The 25485-nt window shown below is 35.3% G+C and overlaps 2 protein-coding genes and 1 long non-coding RNA gene across 12 annotated transcripts in view; 1 reads left to right on the top strand and 2 right to left on the bottom strand.

Annotated features, from left to right (window-relative positions):
- tnfaip3 (tumor necrosis factor, alpha-induced protein 3) overlaps positions 1-25485 on the bottom strand; it is a 254770-nt gene that overhangs the window by 54874 nt on the left and 174411 nt on the right. The gene's annotated exons all lie outside the window — the stretch shown is intronic.
- ifngr1l (interferon gamma receptor 1-like) lies at positions 471-23274 on the bottom strand. Of its 10 annotated transcripts, none has more exons than XR_015505495.1 (7): positions 23080-23234; positions 12037-12154; positions 11551-11953; positions 9783-10791; positions 7906-8027; positions 2094-6445; positions 471-816 (listed from the first exon to the last, which is right to left on the bottom strand). XR_015505495.1 is itself a non-coding variant. In XM_087278607.1 (6 exons), exons 4-6 carry the CDS (start codon positions 10135-10137, stop codon positions 6119-6121), a joined length of 804 nt encoding a protein of 267 aa, XP_087134733.1. In that variant the 5' UTR covers positions 10138-10762; positions 11197-11953; positions 12037-12154; positions 23080-23234; the 3' UTR covers positions 471-6118. The 10 variants fall into 10 exon arrangements, 4 of the variants coding, with proteins under 4 accessions (XP_087134733.1, XP_087134734.1, NP_001165060.2 ...); XR_015505496.1 differs by having other exon boundaries at positions 471-867; positions 3429-6445; XR_015505491.1 differs by having other exon boundaries at positions 9783-10121; positions 11778-11953.
- LOC147834088 (uncharacterized) lies at positions 11563-14542 on the top strand. Its single transcript, XR_015505725.1, has 3 exons — positions 11563-12817; positions 12876-13000; positions 13058-14542. It is a non-coding gene; the product is annotated as an uncharacterized LOC147834088 (long non-coding RNA).

Here is a 25485-nt window from a genome sequence, read left to right as displayed (position 1 = left end):
GTATGTAGAAAATACCTAAAATATTAGCACAGCATTAAAAATAAATAAATAAATAAATAAATAACTGAATACTTCCAACATCCATATTTCAGGTCTAATAGACTTTATCTTGACTATAGTAAATGTAAAATCATTTTCAAAAACTTTTTATTAGGCACATCAAAATTGTATGAAGCCTTATTGGACTGTCTTATATACTGTTTTAAATAATGTCAAGGACATCCTTGAAAATGAGATTACAATAACAGTTTCCCTGGTAAAATAAAGGTGTTAATAAATAAAATGAAAATGTATAATGGAACGTAATCAACTGTTTGTGGGAAATTGCATTATACAAAAGCAAATAAATGAATAAATAAATAGTAAACAGGTAACCAAAATAAAATAAAAAATATGCAACGTGAACGCACAGGACTCCATCATGTTGAAATTAAGATGAATGCCAATTCAAGAGACAAACACTATTAAAGCAGCAGCCAAACAAAGGATTTATTGAAATTAAAATCTTACAACTTAATGTGAAACTCCATGGAGACCAAACACCATATACAAACATAACATAAAAATGTGTCTATTACATAAAAAATAGACATATAAATGCAATTTAATACAAGCAGAGTTGAAATGACATACCTGTACGATCACATGTTTATCTGAAAGCAGGTGACTGAAAACAATTGTCAAAGGTATGGATATCAATGAGAATACTTGGTTTGGTTAGTAAGTGCTGAGACTGTCACTACTGCAATGCAAGCTAAATCAGTTTATTTTCCATGTCACCTTATCTGGTCAGTGGAGAGATTTTTATATGTGACCCTGAACCACAAAACACTCATAAGTGTCGACTTTCAGAAACAGTCCCTGAGTGTGTGTGTGTGTGTGTGTTAAGTTTCAGAACACCACACATATAAGGCCCTATCATACACCCGGCGCAATAAGGTGCAAGACGTGTCTGGCGTGATTTCTTGCTATTTTCAGACCAGCACAACTGTAATTTTCACGTTTTGCTTTACATTGTTTAAATAGTTAAGATCCTCAAGCTCAGGGCTCCCTCCGTTTGCAGGGCGAGAGGGGAGTTTGAGCTCTGGTAGATCTAAAGATCTCTCCTGCTGTAGTAGCTAATGAACAGATAGTGATCGCTCTTAAGAGATAACTACTGACACGGAGAACGTCTATGGTGCTGATTTGGAGTAGTTGATTAACTTAAGCTGCATGTTTTTGGATGGTGGGAGGAAACTGGGGAACCCGGGGGAAACACACGTGAACACATGAAGAATGTATAAACTCCACAAACAAACGTCGGCTGGCTTGGTAAGGACTAGAATCAGTGGCGCTCCTGCTGTGACCGTACTAACAACTTGGCCACCGTGCCACCCATCTAAGGAGGAGGAGTAGGGGTGGAAATTTATAGTGGCTCAGGAATCGTCTGATTGGTAAATCATAAATTATATAATGCAGGATCGGCCGCAAGCAGTAAGCATGTGATCCTCTCGACATTAGTTTATAAATAAACTTCACTTAATATTCTAATGATTTTTGACATCTATAATTCTGACTAATAGAATATATCTTTGGATATTGTCTGTGCAAAATAAAGCTGGTTTTGTAGTTCAGGGTCACATATTGTTGATTGCTGTTAAATATTAAGTGCAAATCAGCTTTTTTATCGTGGCATAAAGCTTTAATATTAAAAGCATTTCATATAAAAAATAGAAATATTCTCATAAGTGCTCAAGTTAAAAAAAAGTAGAACTCAAATGTCATTGCATTTTACACTTTGAATGCAACACACATCTTATCATGCGTTCTTAAAACCAAAATATAGTCGCAAATACAGCATCTGCTCAATCTTTGCGCAGAGGAGTTTAGAGAAATGCAGTATGTTGTATTTACAGTGTGATCTTATTTATATTGGACATACGAATATGTTGTCATGCCAAAAAACACTTAACAAATGTACACACACACACACACACACACACTGACATGTTATAATTCAGAAACAGTCACCAAAAAATACACAATTTTCAAGATGGCAGATATTTTGTCCTTAACATAACAGCAAAATTAAGAATCCGCTTGTTAAGTGTGACGTCACGCGAAGCGGCTTCCGGGTACAAGCGCTTTATTCAGCTGAATGGGGAGATTCATGAAATGGTAATAATAAACGTTTACAAAGCGATTTAAGGCTTTCGAAAATTACGATCGCAGTATATATGTCCATGCCTAATATCCGTTGGCCAGAAAGTGATTTATTTTTTATGAATTGTAAAATTTTTGTTTTGCAGAAAGCCCAGAGATTGTTTTGTACACTATGATTTTATATAAAATTAACTTTAATGTGTGACAGGAATAAAACGTGATCATAAACAAATGATTTCTCCACTCAAATGAATGGCGGCTTGGACCCGGAAACAGTATTACATACGTCACAAACACGTCACCACTTAACAAGCGGATAATACTAACATTTATGACTAGATATGTTTTCATAAACACAGGCTCATTGTGAAAACGTAGCCCTGTATACATTTCTGGATATCGAGAATTATGTATCCAGAGGTCTGTATGGCTGCATTTCGTCTTTTTTAAGGAACGCTATGGAGTGGTATGACTTTGTTCCTTTTCATGCTACCAGCTGATCGCTGAATCTCCGTGTTGCAGACTTTCCCATTGTTACCAGTTTGTTCATAGGCTCGCTGTGTGAGTCAGTGGACTTGAGACGCAAAGCGGAGTTGAACGTGATGACGGAGTTCAAGTCTGGCAAAGAACAGTTCCAGAAAGCAGGCAAGAAAAAAACAAAAGCCAAAAATCTAAATAAACAAGTAAATAACAGTGTGAGAATGTGGTAAAACGTGGTAAAAGTCAGGCAAGGGCTTTTCTTTTTCTAGATTGCTTTTGAAAACACTATTGGTTGGGTTTAGGGAAAGAGGAGGGTCTGGCCATCGATCGGTCAGTCAGCTGACAGCGGCCTAATCTGGTGGATTAACGTGAGAACAGCAGGCGCGAATAGCACTCGCAAGAGAAATCTGAGATCTGAAAAAGCATACACAGCAGCCTCTGGTGGATTCGCGAAAACAAAAACAGCAAAAACATGCATCTCCTGGAACGTATTTGGTGCTCTCCAGAAATGTATACAGGGGTACATTTGCAGAATGAGCCAGGGTTGGATTCCATCCACCTATTTTCATGCGCATTTTGGAATATTGCATAAGAAAATGTTTAATGAGAACAGCTATATGCGCATAAATTAAAAAAAAATGTGTATAAAAACATGTGCACAACTAAGTAGGATTAACTTTCATTAGATTTGAAAGAAATGCTCATGAACTATGCTGTGAACGCATTTAATGAAGGGATTCCAGCATGCGCTTCATCGATCTGTGTGATGTGGTTTAGTTTCTGACAGATGCTGATCAGATTTAAATGTGTGTGTGTGAGGGTGTTTGCGTTATTAATGTTGGTTTGCAGCTCTTTTTGTTTCCAGCTTTACATTTTTGCAGATCTGAAATGTTGTTCTGGTCATTTCTAAAATCCCTCAGCAGTCAGTCTGTCATTACAGTGCTTCAGTGTTCTTCTTCTATTATTAATTCCTCCAGAACTGTCTTGAGCATCTGTCTGCGCTCCCATCTCACGCCCCCAAAGCCACCGCATTCACTGTGCTCATTGCGTTTGGTCTTGGTGTTCTGAGGCGCAGCTCATTTATTAGTGGAGAACAAACACCACAGTGGAGAGTCCCAACAGTGCAGCAAACTCCACTTCTCTCAGTGATATCTGTGCACGTTTAGCAAAAACCTGCCGTTTTATTCTCTTCCGTTTCATATTGAATGGAAATGCTGCTTTATATGCAAATTTTTGTATGCAATATACCAGTTTTGCGCATAAATCTATAAATGGAAACAGCTATGTTATGGCAAAGTTATGGCTCAAACATGCACGCGAGTTCATTTCTACACACAATTGATGGCTTTGGTTTGAGATGTGTGTAACCTGCTTTAATCCAGTGTAAACACACGACAGAATCCGTGTTTCTAAATTCACACTGCTTAAAAAGGGATGCTTTTATCAGAGAGCGTGCAAAAATATCAGACGTTTGGTTGATTGATGGAATCTCATAGGCAATGCAAAAATCATTCATTGATTTTCAAAATAAATGTGGTTTCTACCACCTCTTTATGTGTTAAAAAGTGGACAAGATTTTGTTTTTGTGGGCGGATTGTTGATGTGGCTGTGAATCATAATACCGATTTAACATTGTCATGTCTGCATTGCATTATTTGTGTGTAACAGAGTAAAAAGAGCAGCACAAGTATATATATTCATCTAAATGTCACTTTGCATTGCATTGTGGACGCATCTGGATGTTTGTTATCACTGCAAAGCTATTCACAACATGTTATTTCTAAATCACTAATTACAACTAATATTTCTAAATCACAAAAAAAGCTCTTCAGCACGAGTATATCAGGACATTGAATTACATTCGCGTCAAATATGCATGAGTGTGATGCTGCTGCAGTTCACCGAATGGCCATTAGTGGTGCTAAAAACAAGACTTTCAGAATTGTATAGTTCATTAGACTTACAAAAGTGATGAAACATATATAAAAAAGCCTAGAATGTAGCTAGTCAACATATTGTCAAATTGCCCTCGTGTGGTGCGAACAATTGAAATGACTGCATTTCATAGCGCAGTGCTTTCCGCATCTGGTGTGAAAGCAGCTGCTGTCTGAACTGTGACTACAGATTGAAACCTGAACACTTGCTTTTTCAATTTTTGTGCAATAGTTTAAAGGAGTCAAGATTTCTGTGTATCCCTGGTAACAAAATACTAAATAAATGTGTTTTCTACCACCTCAGGATGTGGTAAAATGTGGGCAAGATTGTGTTTTTGTGGGCGGATTGTTGATGTGGTGGATAATTCCGATGCTGACTCAACATCGTCAAGTCTGTCAGCCATTGCCTTCGGAAGACTGCATAATTTTTCACAACACCAATTAGTTATTAAGAGGAAAATAAGCAGAACATATTTACATATTTATCTAAACGTCACTTTCAGCACTGTGGAAGCATCTGGATGTTTGTCATTACTGCAAAGCTGTTATTTCTAAATCACCAAAAAAGCTCTTCAGCGGGAGTGAATCAGGTCATTGAATCGCATTCGCTTTATATATGCATGAGTGTGATGCGGCTGCAGTTCATCGAATGGCCACCGGTGGCGCTAAAAATGTCTGAATTCAATTTACAAAAGTGATGAAGCATAGAATGCAGCCGCTCTTGTGTTTTAGTCAGCGCAGTGACAAACTGCCCTCACGTTGCGCGAACATTTGAAATGGCTGCATTTCATAGCGCAGTGATTTCCGCATCTGCTGTGAAAGCTGCTTCTGTCTAAACAGTGACTACAAATTGAAACCAGCACACTGAACACTGAGTAGCCTTTTTTGAGAAGATTTCTGTGTATCCCTGGTAACAAAAATCTAAACAAACGTGTTTTCTACCACCACTGCATGTGGTAAAATGTGGGCAAGATTGTGTTTTTGTGGGCGGATTGTTGATGTGGTGGATAATTGCGATGCCGACTCAACATCGTCAAGTTCATATTTCGATTTACAAAAGGGATGAAGCATAGAATGTAGCCGCTCTTGTGTTTTAGTCAGCGCAGTGACAAACTGCCCTCGCGTGGTGCGAACAACAGAAATGACGGCATTTCATAGCGCAGTGCTTTCCGTGTCTGCTGTGAAAGCTGCTTCAATCTGTACAGTGACTATAGATGGAGATTATTATAATTATCATACAACCCAAAATCAGAGAAGTTGGCTTGACTGGTACTTGAGTGGCCTGCCTGCAGTCCCGACCTGTCTCCAATAGAGAATGTGTGACAACAAAGACCCTATACTGTTGCCCACATTAAGACTTGTTTGCAAAAATGGGACAAATGAAGTTGGGTCACAACTTTTTCTGATTTGAAGTTGTATTATTACTAAACGAAGTTCACCAAAAGGCCATCGGTGGTGCTAAAAACAAGGCTTTCTGAATCCCACACAACATCCCCAGTGGAACACAGAGTCTAATGCATGAATGATTTTGATTAATTTCTGAAAAGGGTGTAAATGTAGGGTCAGGCCTGCAGTATTGGCGGTCGAGGGCCGTATCCCTCCGGAAAATCTCCGGGGCTCATCTCCAGCAGGCATTTAGGACTGTCGTAGTCTGAGGACTTGCCGAAGCCCCCGGAGCTGTCATATTCCTCTTCAGAAGGCGCAGGTTCCTCCTCTTCTGTGTTCACAAGGGTATCAGTGGTTTTGGAAACTTCATCATGCACAAAATCTAAGAGGGGCTCATTGTTGTAGAGCAGTACTGGTGTGTGTGTTGCAGAAGTCATTGAAGAGACATGGGGAGACTCGGGTTGGGAATAAGGTGTTGAATAGGGTCTCGTCACAATGTTACGCTGCAAATGGAGAAGAGATGTTCAGTAATAAAATATATAAAATATAAAACAAAATTAGAGCTTCACAATTAATCGTTAAAAGATCGCAATCTCGATTCGGCCCCCTGGAGAATCTTAATCCAGCATTTCTATGATTCTGCCAATCATATTTTCAAGTTCGGGAGAGAAGAAAAGGCGGCTGCACGAGTCTGTTTATTGTATCACACACATTGCTCAGTGACACTGACACCTCCAAATGATGTTGAGTGAGTCACATACTGTATTTATAAGGTATAATTCAACTAAAAATGTCATTTTTGACTTCATATAATGATGTTTTCGCGGTCAGGAAATCACACGTGACGTGAGCTGCTGGCCGTGAGCTGTTATCACAAAGAGGGCGCCTACTTTAGTGAACTGAACCTGCATATGTTGCGAGTAACAGGTAATACAGTTGTAAATAATGTTGTTTGTGGCACAGAGTGATCGTTTGGGAGCCGCGCAAAGTATGAACAAGCACTTGGCAGTCAAAATGAAAGTGTGCACTTCATTTAAATGATCATATTGCATTTCAGAGTTATGATTACGTCAAGCATTTGAAATGTTTTTTTTTCTTTCATAGCGAACCCACAGTTTTGCATGAAAATAATTGTTTACAATGTCAGTATAACTACTCTAGCCTATATATTGTTGTTGAATATAATCTGATAATGGCAAATGTCTGATTTTTATGACAGATTGCAAGCATTTATCTCAAACATAATTCAACATCATAATTATTATAAGTAGAATAGAATTATTTATAAAAACCAGTAGACCACATAATATTATTATCAATGTTGTGCCATATGTTTGTTTTTACCATACTTTTATTTTACATATACAGAATCGTAAGAAAATCCAGATTTTTTTTTTAAGCAATAAAAAAAAAACGCGATTCTTATTTTAGCCAGAATCGTGCAGCTCTAAACAAAATATAAACAAAGTGTGTTAAATTTGCTGGATGCTTTGACTTTATTATTTAGTATTATTCTAGAATTGCAGGTACGTTTTACGTCTCCAGATAAATCGTATTTTTTAAAAATTAAATAACACACTCATACACTACGGCCAATTTAGTCAATCAGTTCCCCTAAAGTGCATGTGTTTGGACTGTGGGGGAAACCGGAGCACCCGGAGGAAACCCACACCAACATGGGGAGAACATGCAAACTCCACACAGAAACGCCAACTAGCCCACCTGGGACTCAAACCAGCAACCTTCTTGCTTTGAGGCGACAGTGCTAACCACTGAGCCACCGAGCCGCCCAATAATGGATTCAGTTTACTTTAAATTATACATTTGTTATATATCATTCTAGTTGAAGTTAAAATGAATGTAAAATGCTTGTAATGTAGCCACAAATCTGGAAAACATCCTTTACATTTGAACAAATGTGGATATTAAGCAAAAACAAAAGTCAAAGGAGACTAAGACATACCAGGATGGAGGGAACTTTGGGTATTTTGGAGAAATTTTTGTGGATGAACCACAGAACGACGAAAACAATGAAGAGCAATGCGATTGATCCACAGAGAATAGCTGCAATCCATTCTGTTTTGGCTAAAAAACAAACACACAAAATTATTAAGAACATCTGAATTAATTCAACTGCTAAACATACTGATATTACATGTTCATTCAGATCTCACTGATAACAGACAGACTGCCACTGCTCAGACAAAACTGACCCAGCCTGGACTCGAACCAGTAACCTTCTTGCTGTGAGATCACAGTGCTAACCAATGAGCCGTCTACAGATCAAATTGGCATTACAAAAAAAACTACTTTAAGACACAACATGTTGAATATTTCCCCTCTGAGCTGAGCTACGATGAGCAATTTATTATGGGACTGGATTCTGCAATTTGTGGCTGAAGCAATACACTATTAGGAGGTAGTTACAATCTAATCTGGGTCAACGATGAAACTCGCCATTTTGGTGTCTGCATCACTTTAGATTTACAAAAATGAGGAAGCATACATAGAAAGCATTTGAACTGCAGTAGATGTCTATTTAATATTGAAAATTAATTCATTAACTCTAGTGAGCTTTGAAGGACAGTGGAGAATTTCAAAGATTTGGGGTCAAACTTTTGATATGTCATCTGATGATTCTTGATCTAAAAACACCTGCTTTTTGAACACAGAAACTAATGTTGCATCACATTTTAGTGGGGCCTTCGGGTAATTGTGGTGAAAAATAGGTTTTTTATATATATTATATTATTTAAATATATAAAATTTATTAAATAATATCTTTGTTCAGAAAACATATACAGTATTAGGGAAAAAAAATGTAATTTTATTGGTTTAATTGAATACCCCTTTTCAATTAATAAATAAATCATAAATCAATACCAGTCAATACCCATATACCCCAGCAGGCACAGGACGTCAACATGACGTAAGACTCATGTTGTACACCAACGCTGTGGGGACGTTGCATTTTGTTTGGAAATGAAAATCGGGTTGACGTCAGAACCCAATGTCAGGCTGACGTTAATGTCCAATGTCCTGTCTAAAATCAATCAAATATCAACGCCTAATGATGTTACAGCTTAACGTTGTGTGGATTTACCACTATGATGTCTATTAGAGGTTGGATTTTGGTTGCCATATCTGACGAATAAATGTCAGTATTTGACATCAATATGGCGTTGGATTTTGGTCACTTTCCAACACAACCTAAAATCAACCAAATATCAATGTCATTTGACGTTGCTATTGGTTGTCAAAATAACCTTGTCCTTAGATGCTGGCTAGATTCAAAATTTTGGTCACCTGACGTCACAACCTAAATCTAACCTAATATTAACATCTTGTGACACTGTGCGCCTGCTGGGACTATACCAATAATTTGAAATATATAATTTAGAGTTAATATATATAAAGAAAAAACTATTAATCAATCAGCATATTAAAATGATTTCTACTTGAATGAGGTAATGATGCAAAAATAAAATAAAAAACATGTACAGGCGACTACGGCCCAATCCCAATTCTACCCCCACCCCTTCACGTTCTTCCAGGAAACATATTCAGTCCAAACAACAAAAACACCCAACGTCCCAGCAGGAATAATACTTTATTCCTGGCACAGCAATTACTCTTCATCTCTAAAGACATGTCATAAATCAATTTATTCTCCGTTGTCTAGCGCAGTTGTCTGAAAGCATTGTGGATCTTCTGCAGAGCACTCATTCAATCCCACTACATCAGAGTTTAACACAGTCTACACTTTACAGAAAGACAGATGTATTACTGCACTACTAAATTAACTTATCTAAAATCAAAGTCTAAATGGTTTGTAGTTACCTGAGGCAGGCTCCAGCTGAGGCACAGACACATTTTTATAGGTGTGTACAGGTATAGATGCGATTTTCCCCTCAAACTTCAGCACCACCCACTGAACGACCACAGACTGGTTCACGTGGACTTTTGTTTCGCACAAATACCCAAGCTCATCCTCAAAGCATGAGTGCGAGGACTTTTCCTGGAGATGAGGAACAGAGGATGAGGATGGGTTAAGGATGATGGTGTATTCGAATTCCTCCTCCAGGCTGGCCCGCTCATAAAATGCTGAAGGATGCTTGAAGGAAACCTCGATCACATCTTTGTGCACAGACGCATCCACAGCTGGAAAATCCAGAGTGCCTGAAGAACAACACATGCCAATATTACTTAAAGACACACTCACTCACTTTCATTCAGCTTAATCCCTGCTATATACGGGACTCTAGGCTTGTTTTTAACAGCAGATGGCGCTCTAGGCCAGTTTTTCAACAACCGATAGCGCTCTAGGCTAGTTTTTAACAGTAGATGGCGCTCTAGGCTAGTTTTAACAGTAGATGGCGCTCTAGGTTAGTTTTTAACAGCAGATGGCACTCTAGGCTAGTTTTAACAGTAGATGGCGCTCTAGGCTACTTTTTAACAGTAGATAGTGCTCTAGGTTAGTTTTAACAACAGATGGCGCTCTGGGCTAGTTTTTAACAGCAGATGGCGCTCTAGGCTAGTTTTTACAGCAGATGGCGCTCTAGGCTAGTTTTAACAGTAGATGGCCCTCTAGGATAGTTTAACAGTAGATGACGCTCTAGGCTAGTTTTTAACAGCAGATGGCACTCTAGGTTAGTTTTAACAGTAGATGGCGCTCTAGGCTTTTTAACAGTAGATGGCGCTCTAGGCTAGTTTTTAAGAGCAGATGGCGCTCTAGGCTAGTTTTTAACAGTAGATGGCGCTCTAGGCTAGTTTTAACAGTAGATGGCGCTCTAGGTTAGTTTTTAACAGCAGATGGCACTCTAGGCTAGTTTTAACAGTAGATGGCGCTCTAGGCTACTTTTTAACAGTAGATAGTGCTCTAGGTTAGTTTTAACAACAGATGGCGCTCTGGGCTAGTTTTTAACAGCAGATGGCGCTCTAGGCTAGTTTTTACAGCAGATGGCGCTCTAGGCTAGTTTTAACAGTAGATGGCCCTCTAGGATAGTTTAACAGTAGATGACGCTCTAGGCTAGTTTTTAACAGCAGATGGCACTCTAGGTTAGTTTTAACAGTAGATGGCGCTTTAGGCTTTTTAACAGTAGATGGCGCTCTAGGCTAGTTTTTAAGAGCAGATGGCGCTCTAGGCTAGTTTTAACAGCAGATGGCGCTCTAGGCTAGTTTTACCAGTAGATGGCCCTCTAGGATAGTTTTTAACAGTAGATGATGCTCTAGGCTAGTATTAAAAACAGATAGCGCTCTAGGCTAGTTTTTAACAGCAGATGGCGCTCTAGGCTAGTTTTAACAGTAGATGGCGCTCCAGGCTTTTTAACAGTAGATGACGCTCTAGGCTAGTTTTAACAACAGATAGCGTTCTAGGGTAGTTTTTAACAGTAGATGGCGCTCTAGGCTAGTTTTTAACAGCAGATGGCGCTCTAGGATAGTTTTTAACAGTAGATGATGCTCTAGGCTAGTTTTAACAACAGATGGCGCTCTAGGCTAGTTTTTAACAGTAGATGGCGCTCTAGGCTAGTTTTTAACAGCAGATGGCGCTCTAGACTAGTTTTTAACAGCAGATGGCGCTCTAGGTTATTTTTGGACAGGAGACGACGCTCTAGGTTAGTTTTTAACAGCAGATTAACAGCGCTCTAGACTAGTTTTTAACAGCAGATTAACAGCGCTCTAGACTAGTTTTTAACAGCAGATGACGTTCTGTTATTTTTTGACAGCAGATGGCGCTCTAGGTTATTGGAAATACTGTGAAAAATTCCTGAATCTGTTAAACATCATAATCATATTTATCCCTGTATATGATGAAGTTACACTCTGAGAGCTTACACTTGTGGGTTTTCTCATTGTAAAAATCTGTGCTGTAAGTGAATTCAACAGAGAGGCTTTCAGAAATCTCCTGTCCAACATCTGCCGTCACCGACACCACATAATGATCAATGGCTTCACTGCTGTAGCTGCTGATATCCAGGTGCGTCTGAGAGGTTTTCACCGTCTGAGGTTTACTACACACAATGGAGACACAACAGAGTGATTAGGAGAAGACATGTTTCACGAATGAAAGGTTTATGATCTTAAAACCAGCTACCTTTCATAGGGAATGAGGTTTACAGTGAACGTGGGCTGCTGGACTGCACTGCTGTAGTTCCAGTAAAGGACGTTCTTGAAGTTGTGACAGACAACACTGAGGTTTGCTGGAGGAGGAACTGCGGAAGAAAAAATATGCTGGTTAGATTCAGTTTTAGTCACTATAATTGCCTTATTATTACACTGCAGAAGTAAGGGTCCTCTTTTTCATTTTCCAGTAGAAATGTCTGCTTAATGATGCTTCATAACCATTCTTAAATCCTGACTCATTTACTTGAGAAGTCTTGTTTTCTGTTCACTGTGAACAAAAGTGAGATTTCGCTTAAAGTGATGTTAACCACCCCAAAAAATGCATGTGCTCTCTATTTACTCACACTCATGTGGATGTACACTTTAATACATTTCTATCTTCTGTTCAACAAAAAACAAGATTTTATGAAGAATGTTGGAAAAATGAGACTTGTGCACACAAGGTCACACTTTATCATATCAGACGGCAATTTTACTTTTGAAAATTGTATCTCCCATGTCACAAAAACTGCCTTCTTTCATCTGAGAAATATCGTTATGTTACAAAGTATGCTATCCATCTCAGATGCAGAAAGCTAGTCCATGCTTTTATGACTTTTATGCTGGATTAGTGTAATGCTCTGTTTTTAACAGGAGATGGCGCTCTAGGCTAGTTTTTAACAGCAGATGGCGCTCTAGGCTTTTTAACAGTAGATGGCGCTCTAGGCTTTTTAACAGTAGATGGCGCTCTAGGCTTGTTTTTAACAGTAGATGTAGCTCTAGGCCAGTTTTTAACAGTATATGGCGCTCTAGGCTTGTTTTAAACATTAGATGGTGCTCTAGGCTAGTTTTTAACAGCAGATGGTGCTCTACACTTGTTTTTAACAGTAGATGGCGCTCTAGGTTAGTTTTTTGAAAATTAGACAGTGTTATAGGTTAGTTTTTAACAGTAGCTGGTGCTCTAGGCTAGTTTTTAACAGCAGATGCTGCTCTAGGGTTGTTTTTAACAGCAGATGGCGCCCTAAGTTAGTTTTTTAACAGTAGACAGTGTTTTAGGTTAGTTTTTAACAGTAGTTGGCACTCTATGTTAGTTTTTTAACAGTAGACAGTCCTTTAGGTTACTTTTTAACAGTAGATGGCGCTCTAGGCTTGCTACGAAGTATGCTATCCATCTCAGATGCAGAAAGCTAGTCCATGCTTTTATGACTTTTATGCTGGATTACTGTAATGCTCTGTTTGCTGGCTGCCCAGGTCTAGAAAATATGATCATATCACCCCAATTTTATCCTCCTGACACTGGCTGCCTGTTCAGTTTCATATTGATTTAAAAGTATTGCTTCTTACCTATAAAGCTTTAAATAATCGAGCTCCTGTTTATCAAACCAACATCCTGTCTCGCTACAATCCAACTCGCTCTTTAAGATCTCAAAACTCAGGGCTTCTGGTATTACCTAGAATAGCTAAGTCTACTAAAGGAGGTCGAGCCTTCTCATTTATGGCTCCTAAACTCTGGAATAGCCTTCCTGATAATGTCCGAGGCTAAGACACACTCTCGCAGTTCAAAACTAGATTAAAGACCGATCTTTTAAGCAAAGCATACACTCAGTGCATCACTTAGTGGTACGATACATGGATGTGCTCCACGCATCTTGTTTACATACACTATGAACAGCAGCTAAGCTAATTATTGTCTTTATTCTCTATTTCCACTTGGGGATACTCATCCCGAGGCTCTCAGAGACTATGCAGCGCCACTGAGTCGATCCAAGACCAGCGACAAGATGATCCCAAGGTTTCCATAATCCTGGACTAGGCCGTATCCTTAGCAGCTGCTGTACTGGTCATGGAGGAGTGGAGAGCCTGAGACTGATTCCTGTGATGCTCCAGGGACAGACGAGTCTTCGCTGACAGCCAGCGTTCACCAACCTCCAACCTCAGACTGCAGCTCTGCTCAAGACGATTGGCCAGTGTAGAAATGGTCTCTCTTGAGGTTTTTTCCTTCACTTTCGCCAATTGGTGAAGTTTTTTCCCCGCCGCTGCCGCCACTGGCTTGCATGGTTCGGGATCTGTAGAGCTGAGCATCGATGGATTTGCTCTTCAGTGTTTGGACTCTCAGTAGTGATTAATAAACCACACTGAAGTGAGCTAAACTGAACCTAAACTCTAAAAACTGAACTACACTGTTTCAGTTTACTATGATCTTCGATGTGTAGCTGCTTTAACATCATCTACAATGTAAAAGCGCTATAGAAATAAAGGTGAATTTAAGTGAATTTAACTTTACAATCAGGTTTGATTAGTTCATGTATTTAGTAACATGAACTAATAGTAAACAATACCAACACAGGTGCATTCTGAAAATGTAGCCCTATATACATTTCTGGAGATCGTGAATTATGTAGCCAGGGGTGTGTATGGCTGCATTTTGTCTTTAAAACAAACGATACGGGGTGGTATGACATTGTTTTTTTTGCGCTACCAGCTGACCGCTTACCCCCAAACTGTTACCAGTTTGCGCAGTAGCTCGTCATGTATGTCATCGAACTTGAAACTAAAGCAAAAAATAAAAAAATAAAGAAGCAAATAACAGAGTGAGAATGAGGTAAAATCTGAAAACGTGGTAAAAATCAGGCAAGGGCTTTTGTATTTCTGGATTGCTTTTGAAAATACTAAACCTTTACTTGCATTAATCCTAAATCTTGACAATTTTTTCCAGCAGTAATCAAGACTCTTGTTAAGTAAATATAGTAGTTTAAGAATCTGTACTATAAAATAAGAAAAAAGAGGAAGAATTTTTTTTTTTTTGCTGTGACAACTCATGACAATACAAATCCTTTCCAAAATTTCATAAGAGCGACTTTTTCATCATTGTTGTTGTTATTATTATGCTTTTCCAAAAAGACTGTTACATATAATATTGACATAATAAGGCTATTGAAAAACAGAGGCTTTTATTTAAAATCAGTTTATTTGAATAAACTCACAGAATTAGCCAGTTATTTGAGATTAATGCGGTCAGTGTGTGCACAGGAAGTAGCTGCATGTGCTTGAAAGGAAGTGCAAGTCTTACGCAATAACACTTGAAACACAATCGAGACATCCCACTGAACACGTAAACTGTTTCTGCATTCATTATAATTATTAATACTGTTATAATCTTTGTCACACATGCACTATTTTTAATATGAATAAACATGTAAATTTGTAAAATAAAACTTAATTAAAAATAAGTTAATTATAAAAAAGGAAAATTATTAATGAAAATAAATCTTAAAAAGTTAATTAAATTAAAAAGAAAAAACATAATTACAAACAAATTAAAGTAAATAAAAAATAAAAAACATAATTTTTAATGAAAATAAAGCTTTACATGTTTTATATAAAATTAAAAATTAAATAAAAAATTGTTTAAGAAAAAAATATATAATTATTAATAAAGACAAATCTTTAAAAAATAATTAAATTAAAATAAAAAAGCAAAATTATTAATGAAAATAAACCTTTATTTTTTATATTAAATTAAAGATTAAATTAAATACAAAATTTGTAAAAGAAAAATTATAATTATTAATAAAAACAAATCTTATAAAAAAATTATTAAATTTAAATAAAAAAGTAAAATTATTAACGAAAATAAAGTTTTAAATTGTTCATTAATAATAATAATTAAAATTTAAATTAGATTAAAAAGAAAAAGCATAATTATTAATAAAAAATAAAGCTTTAAATAGTTTTGTAATTATAAAAAATTCAATATAATAAAAAAATGTAAAAACATTATTATTATTGAAAATGAACCAAAAAAATATATTTGAAAAGAAAACATAATTATTAAAGCTTTAAATTAAAAATGTATTAAATAAAAAAGTGAAAAAGAAGAAAAAACATAATTCTTAATGAAAATAAAGCTTAAAAACAAATAAAAATAAAAAGCATAATTATTAATGACAATAAATCTTTAAATCGTTTTATTAATATATTAAAAATTAAAGTAAATTAAAAACTATTAAAAAAAACAATTATTAGTGAAAATGAACCTAAACATTTAATTAAAAAGAAAAAAGCATATTACAACAATGAAAATAAATCTTTTAATTTTTTAATTATAAATTACAACTTAAATTAAAAAGAAAAAAGTATATTTTTGAAAATAAATCTTTAAAAAAATTAATTAAAAATAAAAAAGCATGAAAATGAAAATCAACCTAAAAAAATCTTGAGACTTGTAAACAGTCTTGAGAAGAGAAGTGAAGTTAGAAAGCAGAAGCTTTTGCCCATTACAGGAAGTTTACAGCTCCTATCCCACACTACTGATGAAGTTTAGTTTTGATTTGATGCAATTCCCAAGCAATATACATAAAGCTGACGCCAAAACCTTTAATTCTTTCAAATATTTCTGTTTATCAGAGATTTTCTCAACACATTTTCAAACACAACAGTTTTTAAATAATATTTATATATTCTAATTCCAGCTAAATTAAAAGATATAAGACTTCCACCAGTAGAGAAATACAATAGGAATGTTTGTTTATTATTCTTTGGCTAAAGATCAGAGTCTGTGTCTTGCCATTGTTGTGGGGAATTTATAAAAGCAACATTTAATTGCATTATAATAAAAGAAGCATTTCACAGAAATCATCCTGCGAGCGGTTGCTTTTATAAGCCTGCGTTTAAAGCAATTGTTTTGGTCTATATTAAGCGTGTCGGTGGCACTGCTGTCGAACACTACTTAAGTTCACACTGATTTCCACTTGTAACCACGTGTGATGAGTGACATTTTCTCACCCGCTCAGATCACAACTGCTGTGGTTTTACTGTGACACAAGTGTGAAAAGTAAACCATACACACATGTACTGTACTTCAACAACAATCTCCGGCCCAAATATTTTCTTTTTGACTATGGGAATGAAGAGGCAAACAAGAGTCGAGAGGGAAAAACAACAGATGAACTTTCAGATATGACAAAAAAACAACAACTGGAGGGAAGTGAAGCCTCCATTAAAGGATTAGAGGAGCACACCCAAAACTGAAAACTCTGTCAGTACTCAATTACTTGTTTGTGGTCGACACAAAAGAATATCTTCTGTTTCTCTCTTGATGCACACATATAAGCGGTCTTTGTGTGCTTCATCAAAGACATAACCAAATACTTTTTTGATTGCAAAAGTAAATAAAAACATTATATATTTGCATATAATGTGCATGAACTGTGTGAGGCAACCATCCATTTATGTAAACATATTATAAATATACTAACCATAATATTATATTAAACACCAATATCCCATATGTCCTATTATTATACTCATTTTATTTCACCCAAAGCATTTTTATAAACTTTACTAATTTATTTAAACCATTGTCAATAATAATAATAATAATAATAAACAACTAGAGAGAAGTGAAGCTTCTTTAAAATATTTCTATCATTATTTACTCACCTTTTACTTGTTTCAAAACAGTTTGAGTGTTATAATTCTGTTGAACACAAAAGAAGATACTTTGAAGAATGTTGGAAACCTGTAACCACTGACCTCCAGGGGTTCCCAAACTTTTCAGCCCGCGACCCCCAAAATAACAATGCCAGTGACTTGCGACCCCCAATATCCTCTGAGGTGGTTATAAATACAGAAACCTTGCATGCAATGACGCTGACACGCCAATTAAATTTGTGTCAGTGCTTTAAATGTGCCAGAAAGTATAACCTGATGTTATAAAATCAAAATGCATCAGACGCTATTGCTGCCTTTAATATAATGTAATTACCCCAGGGGTCGCAATCCAATAGAACTAGTAACTATAAGCTACTATAGTAACTATATAGTATATAGTAACTATAAACGACTATTTTTATTTTCAGTATAGTTATGGATGAAATATGTTAATTCTTATGGTTTATTAAAAATAAATAGATTTTTGGAAATCACCAGGCGACCCCCCTTCATTGCCCTGCGACCCCTCGGGGGGTCCCGACCCCCACTTTGAGAACCACTGCTCTATACAAGTTTTCAATTGATCTTCTTTTGTATTCAACAGAACAAAAATAAAAGTAGAAGGTGAGTATATAATCACAATTTTAAATTTTTGGGTGAACTATCCAAGTAAGCCTGAATACTAAAATAAAAGTAATTTAAAATCCTGTCAAACTGAAACAATTACAGATACCGATCAGTAGAAATATAAAAACCACTGTGGGAAACCTGAAGTATGTTTGCTGTAAGTCATGTGATATCTTGCCGGCAGCTAGATAAATCCACACCTGCATGTACTTGCATGAGTCACATTTTGTACATTTAATAAATCCAATTACATTGACTTAATGCCATTTAATTCTGCTCAAAGCATTATATATACCAGCCTTTTGATGTTTCATTATTAAGCTAATGGTTGATCTTTTTATCTGTATATATTTATTATTATTATTAATCTTTTTATTGTTGGAAAGTATGTTTACAATCATGAATAGCTATTTTATTCTTCAAACAACTGTAATTTCATGACATAAGCCTGTCACGATATCTATTTTTTTTGTTGTACGATATATATTGCACCAAAATATTTTGCGATATATTGTCATTTTAAGATCATTTTCTCATTATATAATACCAGACAATATACACAGACAATATATCATCACAATGCAAGTGCACCCTTCCAAAGCACACATAATATTTCATTCTTAAAATATATTTAATTTAATTATAGTCATTTTAATAATCAGGCATTGGAGTCAGAATGTGAAAGCGCATATCCTAAATAAATAGTAATACATGTTAACATATAAGTGCAAGGTAAAGAGAAACAGAGGTTGCGATATCTGCTAGCAGATCTACTGTCACCTGTCAGACACCCCTATGAAAATATACTAATTTACAGTAACTAATACAGTGTTTTAACCATAGTGACACCTCCAATAGAGATAGAGATGTTGTACACTCAGCTCAAATGTTGCTGAATTGGTTTTTATGTATGGGCAATATATATTGCATCACCAAAAATGATTAAGCTCATGTCCATGTGTTGTGCCACAAGTCAATAAATTGATTTTTGTGACAGGCCTAGACAGACAGTGCTGTTCAATAAAAGCTGTGGGGTTTGTTAAATGTATATAACACGACCATCAGATCATGTTATATTCACATATACAAAATACAGAGACTTTATCATCTGCCCTAGACTAGAAAGTCTCTGATTACTCATTCCCATGAATGGTTTTAAATTGTAAATCATCTGAGCATTCCTTTACAGTGTACAGAACATGTCCATATTATTAACGTTAAGTCCGCTCGCTTATTAGGACAAAAAAAATTGCTCTAGTTCTGTTTTAGATGCACACAAATAAATAGAAACTCTTTGTATTCTTCATGTATTTAAAGCACTAACCAAATACATTGAAAAAAGAAAATAAAATGTATTTATATCTTTAAAATATATGTGTATTACAAAAATGAATGATAACTTGTGTGCATAAATAGTTTTTTGAGGCAACCATCCCATTAATTATGTAAATATACAATTAATATACTAATCATATTATTATATTAAATACTAATATTGTTATCCTAATATTATACTTATTATATTTTATTAAGGTCGCTGGTTCGAGCCTCAGCTGGGTCAGTTGGTGTTTCTGTGTGGAGTTTGCATGTGGGTTTCCTCCGGGTGCTCCGGTTTCCCCCACAAGTCCAAAGACAAGCGGTATAGGTGAATTGGGTGGGCTAAATTGTCCGTAGTGTATGTGTGTGAATGAGTGTGTATGGATGTTTCCCAGTGATGGGTTGCCGCTGAAAGGGCATCCGCTGTGTAAAACATATGCTGGATAAGTTGGCGGTTCATTCCGCTGTGGCGACCCAAGATTAATAAAGGGACTAAGCCGAAAAGAGAATGATTAAATACATGTGCACCTACATTTTTATGGGGTAACCATCCCGTTAGGCATCTAAAAATACTAATATATTTAATAATTCAATAACTTGACGTTTAAAGCATCTGTTAGTCCTACCAGACACTGATCTCAGCTCATAAATTACATTATTCTTGATCTGATGGACCATACAGCACAGCAGATCACTGCATTATTTATTGCCCAGGATGATTCAGGATAGTCGGTCAGCATTATTATTACTGTGATACTTCGCAGCGTCAGTGCTGTTGCATTTGTTGATCTGATCTTTATAATATAGTTAGTTCCTATTGAAAGCTTTTGAAAAGTATGCACTATGCAGACTAGATGTCATAATTTAGCAGCCTCGACGTACAATGGCTTACATGTTAATCCTCACTATTAACTTGTGGTTTAATACTCGTCTATGAACGGTTTATTAGTACTTATATAGGCAAAACGGTGGCTCTGTGGTTAGCACTGTCGCCTTAGAGCAAGATGGACGTTGGTTTGATTTCCATCTGGACCAGTTGGCGTTTCTGTGTGGAATTTGCATGTTCTCTCAATGTTCATGTGGGTTTCCCCTGGGTGCTCCGGTATTCCCCACAGTCCAAACACATGTGCTATAGATGAAATGGATGAACTAAATTGACCGTAGTGTATAGGTGTGTGTGAATTCAAGTGTTTTCCAGCTGGAAGGGCATCCGCTGCGTAAAACATATGCTGGATAAGTTGGCGGTTCATTCTGCTGTGGTGACCCCTGATAAATAAAGGGACTAAGCTGAAGGAAAATGAATGAATAGTACTTATATAAAGCCCGTGTTCTGATGCAGTCTTACATTTCATACCCAATACCAAACCCCAACTACTAACGTTACTAACTAGTAATTAGCCGACAAAAACTTTAACTTTTGTTTTCGATAACTTCATAATTCAGCAGCCTCAACATACAATCACAATCTATTCAATACCCTTTTTTAATTATTTTAGTGTTTTAGCAACACTATAACTTAAGAACCAATTCTCACTATTAACTAGTGGCTTATTAACTGTATTATTAATATATGAACTGTTTATGAAGCACATTTTCTGCTGCAATCTTATTATACATCCCCAATCCTACCCAAAACCAAAACCCAACTACTACTAACTAGTAATTAGCAGCTAATTACGAGTTTATAGCAACAGTACAAGGCAAAAGTTGTAGTTTATGCTTTATAAATACCCAAAATTGTATATTAAACAAAGTGTGACGTTAAAAACATCATGCTATTTGTGACTAACGTCATTTATAGTAACACAACAGCAAATCAGGTCATTATTGGGTAATATTTGTCTGACGGTTTTCTCACTGTAGAATACAAACCCTTTGTTTTACTATTAAGAAAATAGTTTTTTCTGCACTTGTTTCACAAAACAAAATAACTTTACACTAACTTACACACAAATAAAACCCTCTAAACGACGGGTCTCCTATGCTAACATTATATTTGAGGAAAACAACGAAGCTAATGGGCGTCACATATTAGCACACAGGCCTTAAATACATTAAACAACAAGCTTGACTATTACTACAATTATAAATGCGTTGTTTAACACAATTTGCACTCAAATGAGATTAAAAAAATATATTAATACTTATACAGAGATAACTGAGGTATTACTCAAACATGAAAAACTACAATTTTTCCAGCATATTTCCAGGACCACATGCCTGTTATAATAAATAACTTACAAATCTAACTGAACCACATCCAAACAATACGACAAACAAACGATAAACACATACAGCTTTATTGTCAATTCAACCACATGTACAGGACATATAGAGAATCGAAATTACGTAACTCTCAGACCCTAGGTGCCTAACATATAATGTTAATACAAAAAGTAGAGTTTTAATAAAGAATTTACAATAAATACAATTATACATAAAATGTCATCTAAATATTTACCTAAAATTTAGTCTAAATATATACATAAATGTGATCTAAATTTATACATAAACTGTAATCTAAAGAATAATAAAACAGAATAAAACTTGTAATCAATACAATACAAAAACATTAAGGGCATATGGCAATGAGTGCAAACCAGAGTTGTGCAGATAGAACCATATATAGTGCAAAAAGGCTTGTAAACATGAGAATTATGATAAAGTGACAGTGTCATGATATATAGGGAGGTAGTCCAATGCTGCATAAAGTGACCAGTGCAGATGTGTGTATGTGTGTGTGTTTTCATACGTGAAAAACATGTACAATCGCATTCTATGAATTATTTTAGTGTTTTGGGTAACACTATAGTTTATAAACCAATTCTCACTATTAATTAGTGGCTTATTAACTGTATTATTAATATTTGAACTGTTTATGAAGCACATGTTCTGACGCAGTCTTATTATACATCCCCACTCCTACCCAAAATCAAAACCCAACTACTCCTAACTAGTAATTATGAAGTTATGCTAATAGTGCAAGGCAAAAGTTGTAGCTTATACTTTATAAATACCCAAAATTGTATATTAAACAAAGTGTGACGTCAGAAAATCCTGCTATTTGTGACTAACGTTAAATAGCAGCAAATCAGGTCATTATTGGGTAATATTTCGCTGACGGTTTTCTCACTGTAAAATGCAAACCCTTTGTTGTAGCTCACTGTTTAATAGTCTACTATTGAAATAGTATTCTTTGTACTTGTTTTAATAAAAAATATAACTTTTTATTATACTAACTTACACACAAATAAATCCCACTGAACGGCAGGTTTCTTATGCTAACTTAACGTTATACTGAAGAAAACAACGAAGCTAATGGGCTTCACATATTAGCACACTGGCCTTAAATACATTTAACAACAAGCTTGACTATTATTACGATTATGAATGCGTTGTTTAACATAATTTACACTAAAATCAGATTAAAAACAAGTAAATGTTACTAAGTTATGTACAGAAGTAACTGTGAGGTATACTAAAACATGTAAAAACTACCATTTTTCCAGCATATTTCCAGGACCACATGCCTGTTATATGAAATTACTTTCACGATGAATTGATTCACAACCAAACAAAGGTTATTTACGTCAAGATCCCACATAAACAACTGCAGTAAAACACCGTTAGCATACCGCTTCAGCCTTACGTCACTCACCAACACCGAAGACACACTGGCAGAGAATGGCGTAAAATAGTCCCAACTGGATCCCCAAACCAGGATCTCCAGACATTTTGATGAACGGGTTTTCCAGAACTTTTCAGGCCGATTTCAGACGTGTGTCCACGAGCAGAGCCGCATTTCCTGAATCTGAAGCGTGTGTGTTTGTGCTCCCTTCGCCTTTTCTTCTCTCCTCTGGAACCACAGTGGTTGCCAGATATTCCCGTATGACGCTGTAATAGCTAACGAGTGTTGGTTATATAACACACAGCAGGGCTTTCTGTTTTATTTTGATTTCTATTGTTTTATTGTGTCATATATCAGGCCTGTAGTCAGTCTATTAAAATGAGTGGCTCTTTTTTCTTAAAAAAGTGGACTTGCAGTTATTCAAGGTTCAAATACTGCATTTTAGTGACATTTTAAGCACTAATGTATGCTGGATTAGCTTATCAGATGGTTATCATTACCACTTAATGCAACAAAAATACTGCCTAAATTTTTGTCAAAGTGCTTATCATACTATTTTTTTGTTTGCAAAAAAATTGTTTATTTACAAACGTGCATTTAAACTGTAAGTTATTACAGTTTTATATAGAATGTAATGACATTAGAATTTTAAAAATAAGAAAAAATACCTATTTTTTAATGCTGATTTATTATCATCAATCGTAAAAACAACAACAACAAACAAACAGACAAACAACAACAACAAAAAATTGTGAATCTGTTAAAACTTGTTTTAAATTATAAATTGTAGCCTATAGGCTGATAACAAGCTGGCCAACTCATTTTCTCAGTGAGAATTTGTCCATTTAAATAATAAAAGCCTTCTATTATTGGTTATTTTATTGGTTATTCTTCTTAAAGTTTTTTGGGGACAAATGAGCTCACATAGTCGCCTAATTCTGGACTTTGTCAGAAAGGGAGTGGGTCTTTCGAACCACCTGAACCCCCCTGGCTACAGGCCTGGATATGAACAGGTGAAGTCAGAATTATTTGCTGATTTATTTATTCATTTATTATATCTATTTCCTAAATGAAGATTACCAGAGCAAGGAAATCTTTAAAGTATGTCTGATAATATTTTTTCTTCTGAAGAAAGTCTTATTTGTTTTATTTCGGCTAGAATAAAAGCAGTTTTAAATTTTTTAACAGCCATTTTAAGGACAATATTATTAGCCCCTTTAAGCTATATATATATATATATATATATATATATATATATATATATATATATATATATATATATATATATATATATATTTTTTTTTTTACAGAACAAATCATCATTATTCAATAACGTTACCCTAAATAACATAAAGCCTTTAAATGTCACTTTAAGCTGTATAAAAGTGTCTTGAAGAATATCTAGTCTAATATTATTTACTGTCATCATGGCAAAGATAAAATAAATCAGTTATTAGAAATGAGATAATAAAACTATTATAATTAGAAATGTGTTGAACAAAATCTTCTCTCCGTTAAACAGAAATTGATTATATGTAAAGCTATATAAGCTTTTCTACGCCATTCATTTTTTCATATATCATTTGGATATTTGATATAACTAAATATGAGCATAACAAATGTATTGTTATTATTATTATTATTATTTTTTTATTATTATTAATAATAATAATAAAAAATCAGTTATTTAATGGTATATTATTCCTATAAAGTTTGCATAATTACGATTATTTCATATTTAATCTTAAAATTATTAATGAAACATCTATAAATGGGCAATCAGATAAAGTTAACAAACACAGTAAACGCTTCAGGAATCAAAGACACATTTAAACAGACGAGTACATTATAATTTTATAAATCAATGCATTATTTTAATAATCACAAGTCATTTCTTGACTTGATTGTTATTACATATTTGTCGCATATATAAATAGACCCACTCATGGAGCTTAAAAAGCGTGCTAGTTTCGTTTTTGTTGTGTGATCTGGCAACACAATAAAAGATAAGGTGCTTTCCGCTTTGTTGATAAACTACAAAAGCACATCAGCCCACAAATGTGCATCTGTCAGTCATGTGCACAGCAGCTCACCTGAATCTTTCCATGTTGTGCCTGAATATAGACCTGTTAAATATTCTGTGCGAGAGAGCGTCTTCTATATATCAGTGTGTTTCTCTGCTTGTGGGAAAAGTTGTTTGTTATGAGCTTTGTTTCAGTATATCTCTTTCTTATCACCAGATATTTTTGGTTGTGTTTGTATGTATAACTAAGGATTTGATGTGTAGTATATTTTAATATATTGATGTATTAATTATAATAATTAGTGTTAATTAACACTATAAATGGCTGAAATACAGTAGTTTGCCCTAAAAGATGGAAATTTCATTTACAGTTTGTACATTATTTTTAACAGTAAAATACTGGCAACACCAGC

This window comes from Danio rerio, chromosome 13 (genome assembly GCF_052040795.2).
Source record: "Danio rerio strain M-AB ecotype USA chromosome 13, GRCz13ab, whole genome shotgun sequence".
NCBI lineage: Eukaryota > Metazoa > Chordata > Actinopteri > Cypriniformes > Danionidae > Danio > Danio rerio.
Note: the sequence above shows the minus strand (reverse complement) of the source record. Positions and strands in the feature narration are given on the sequence as shown.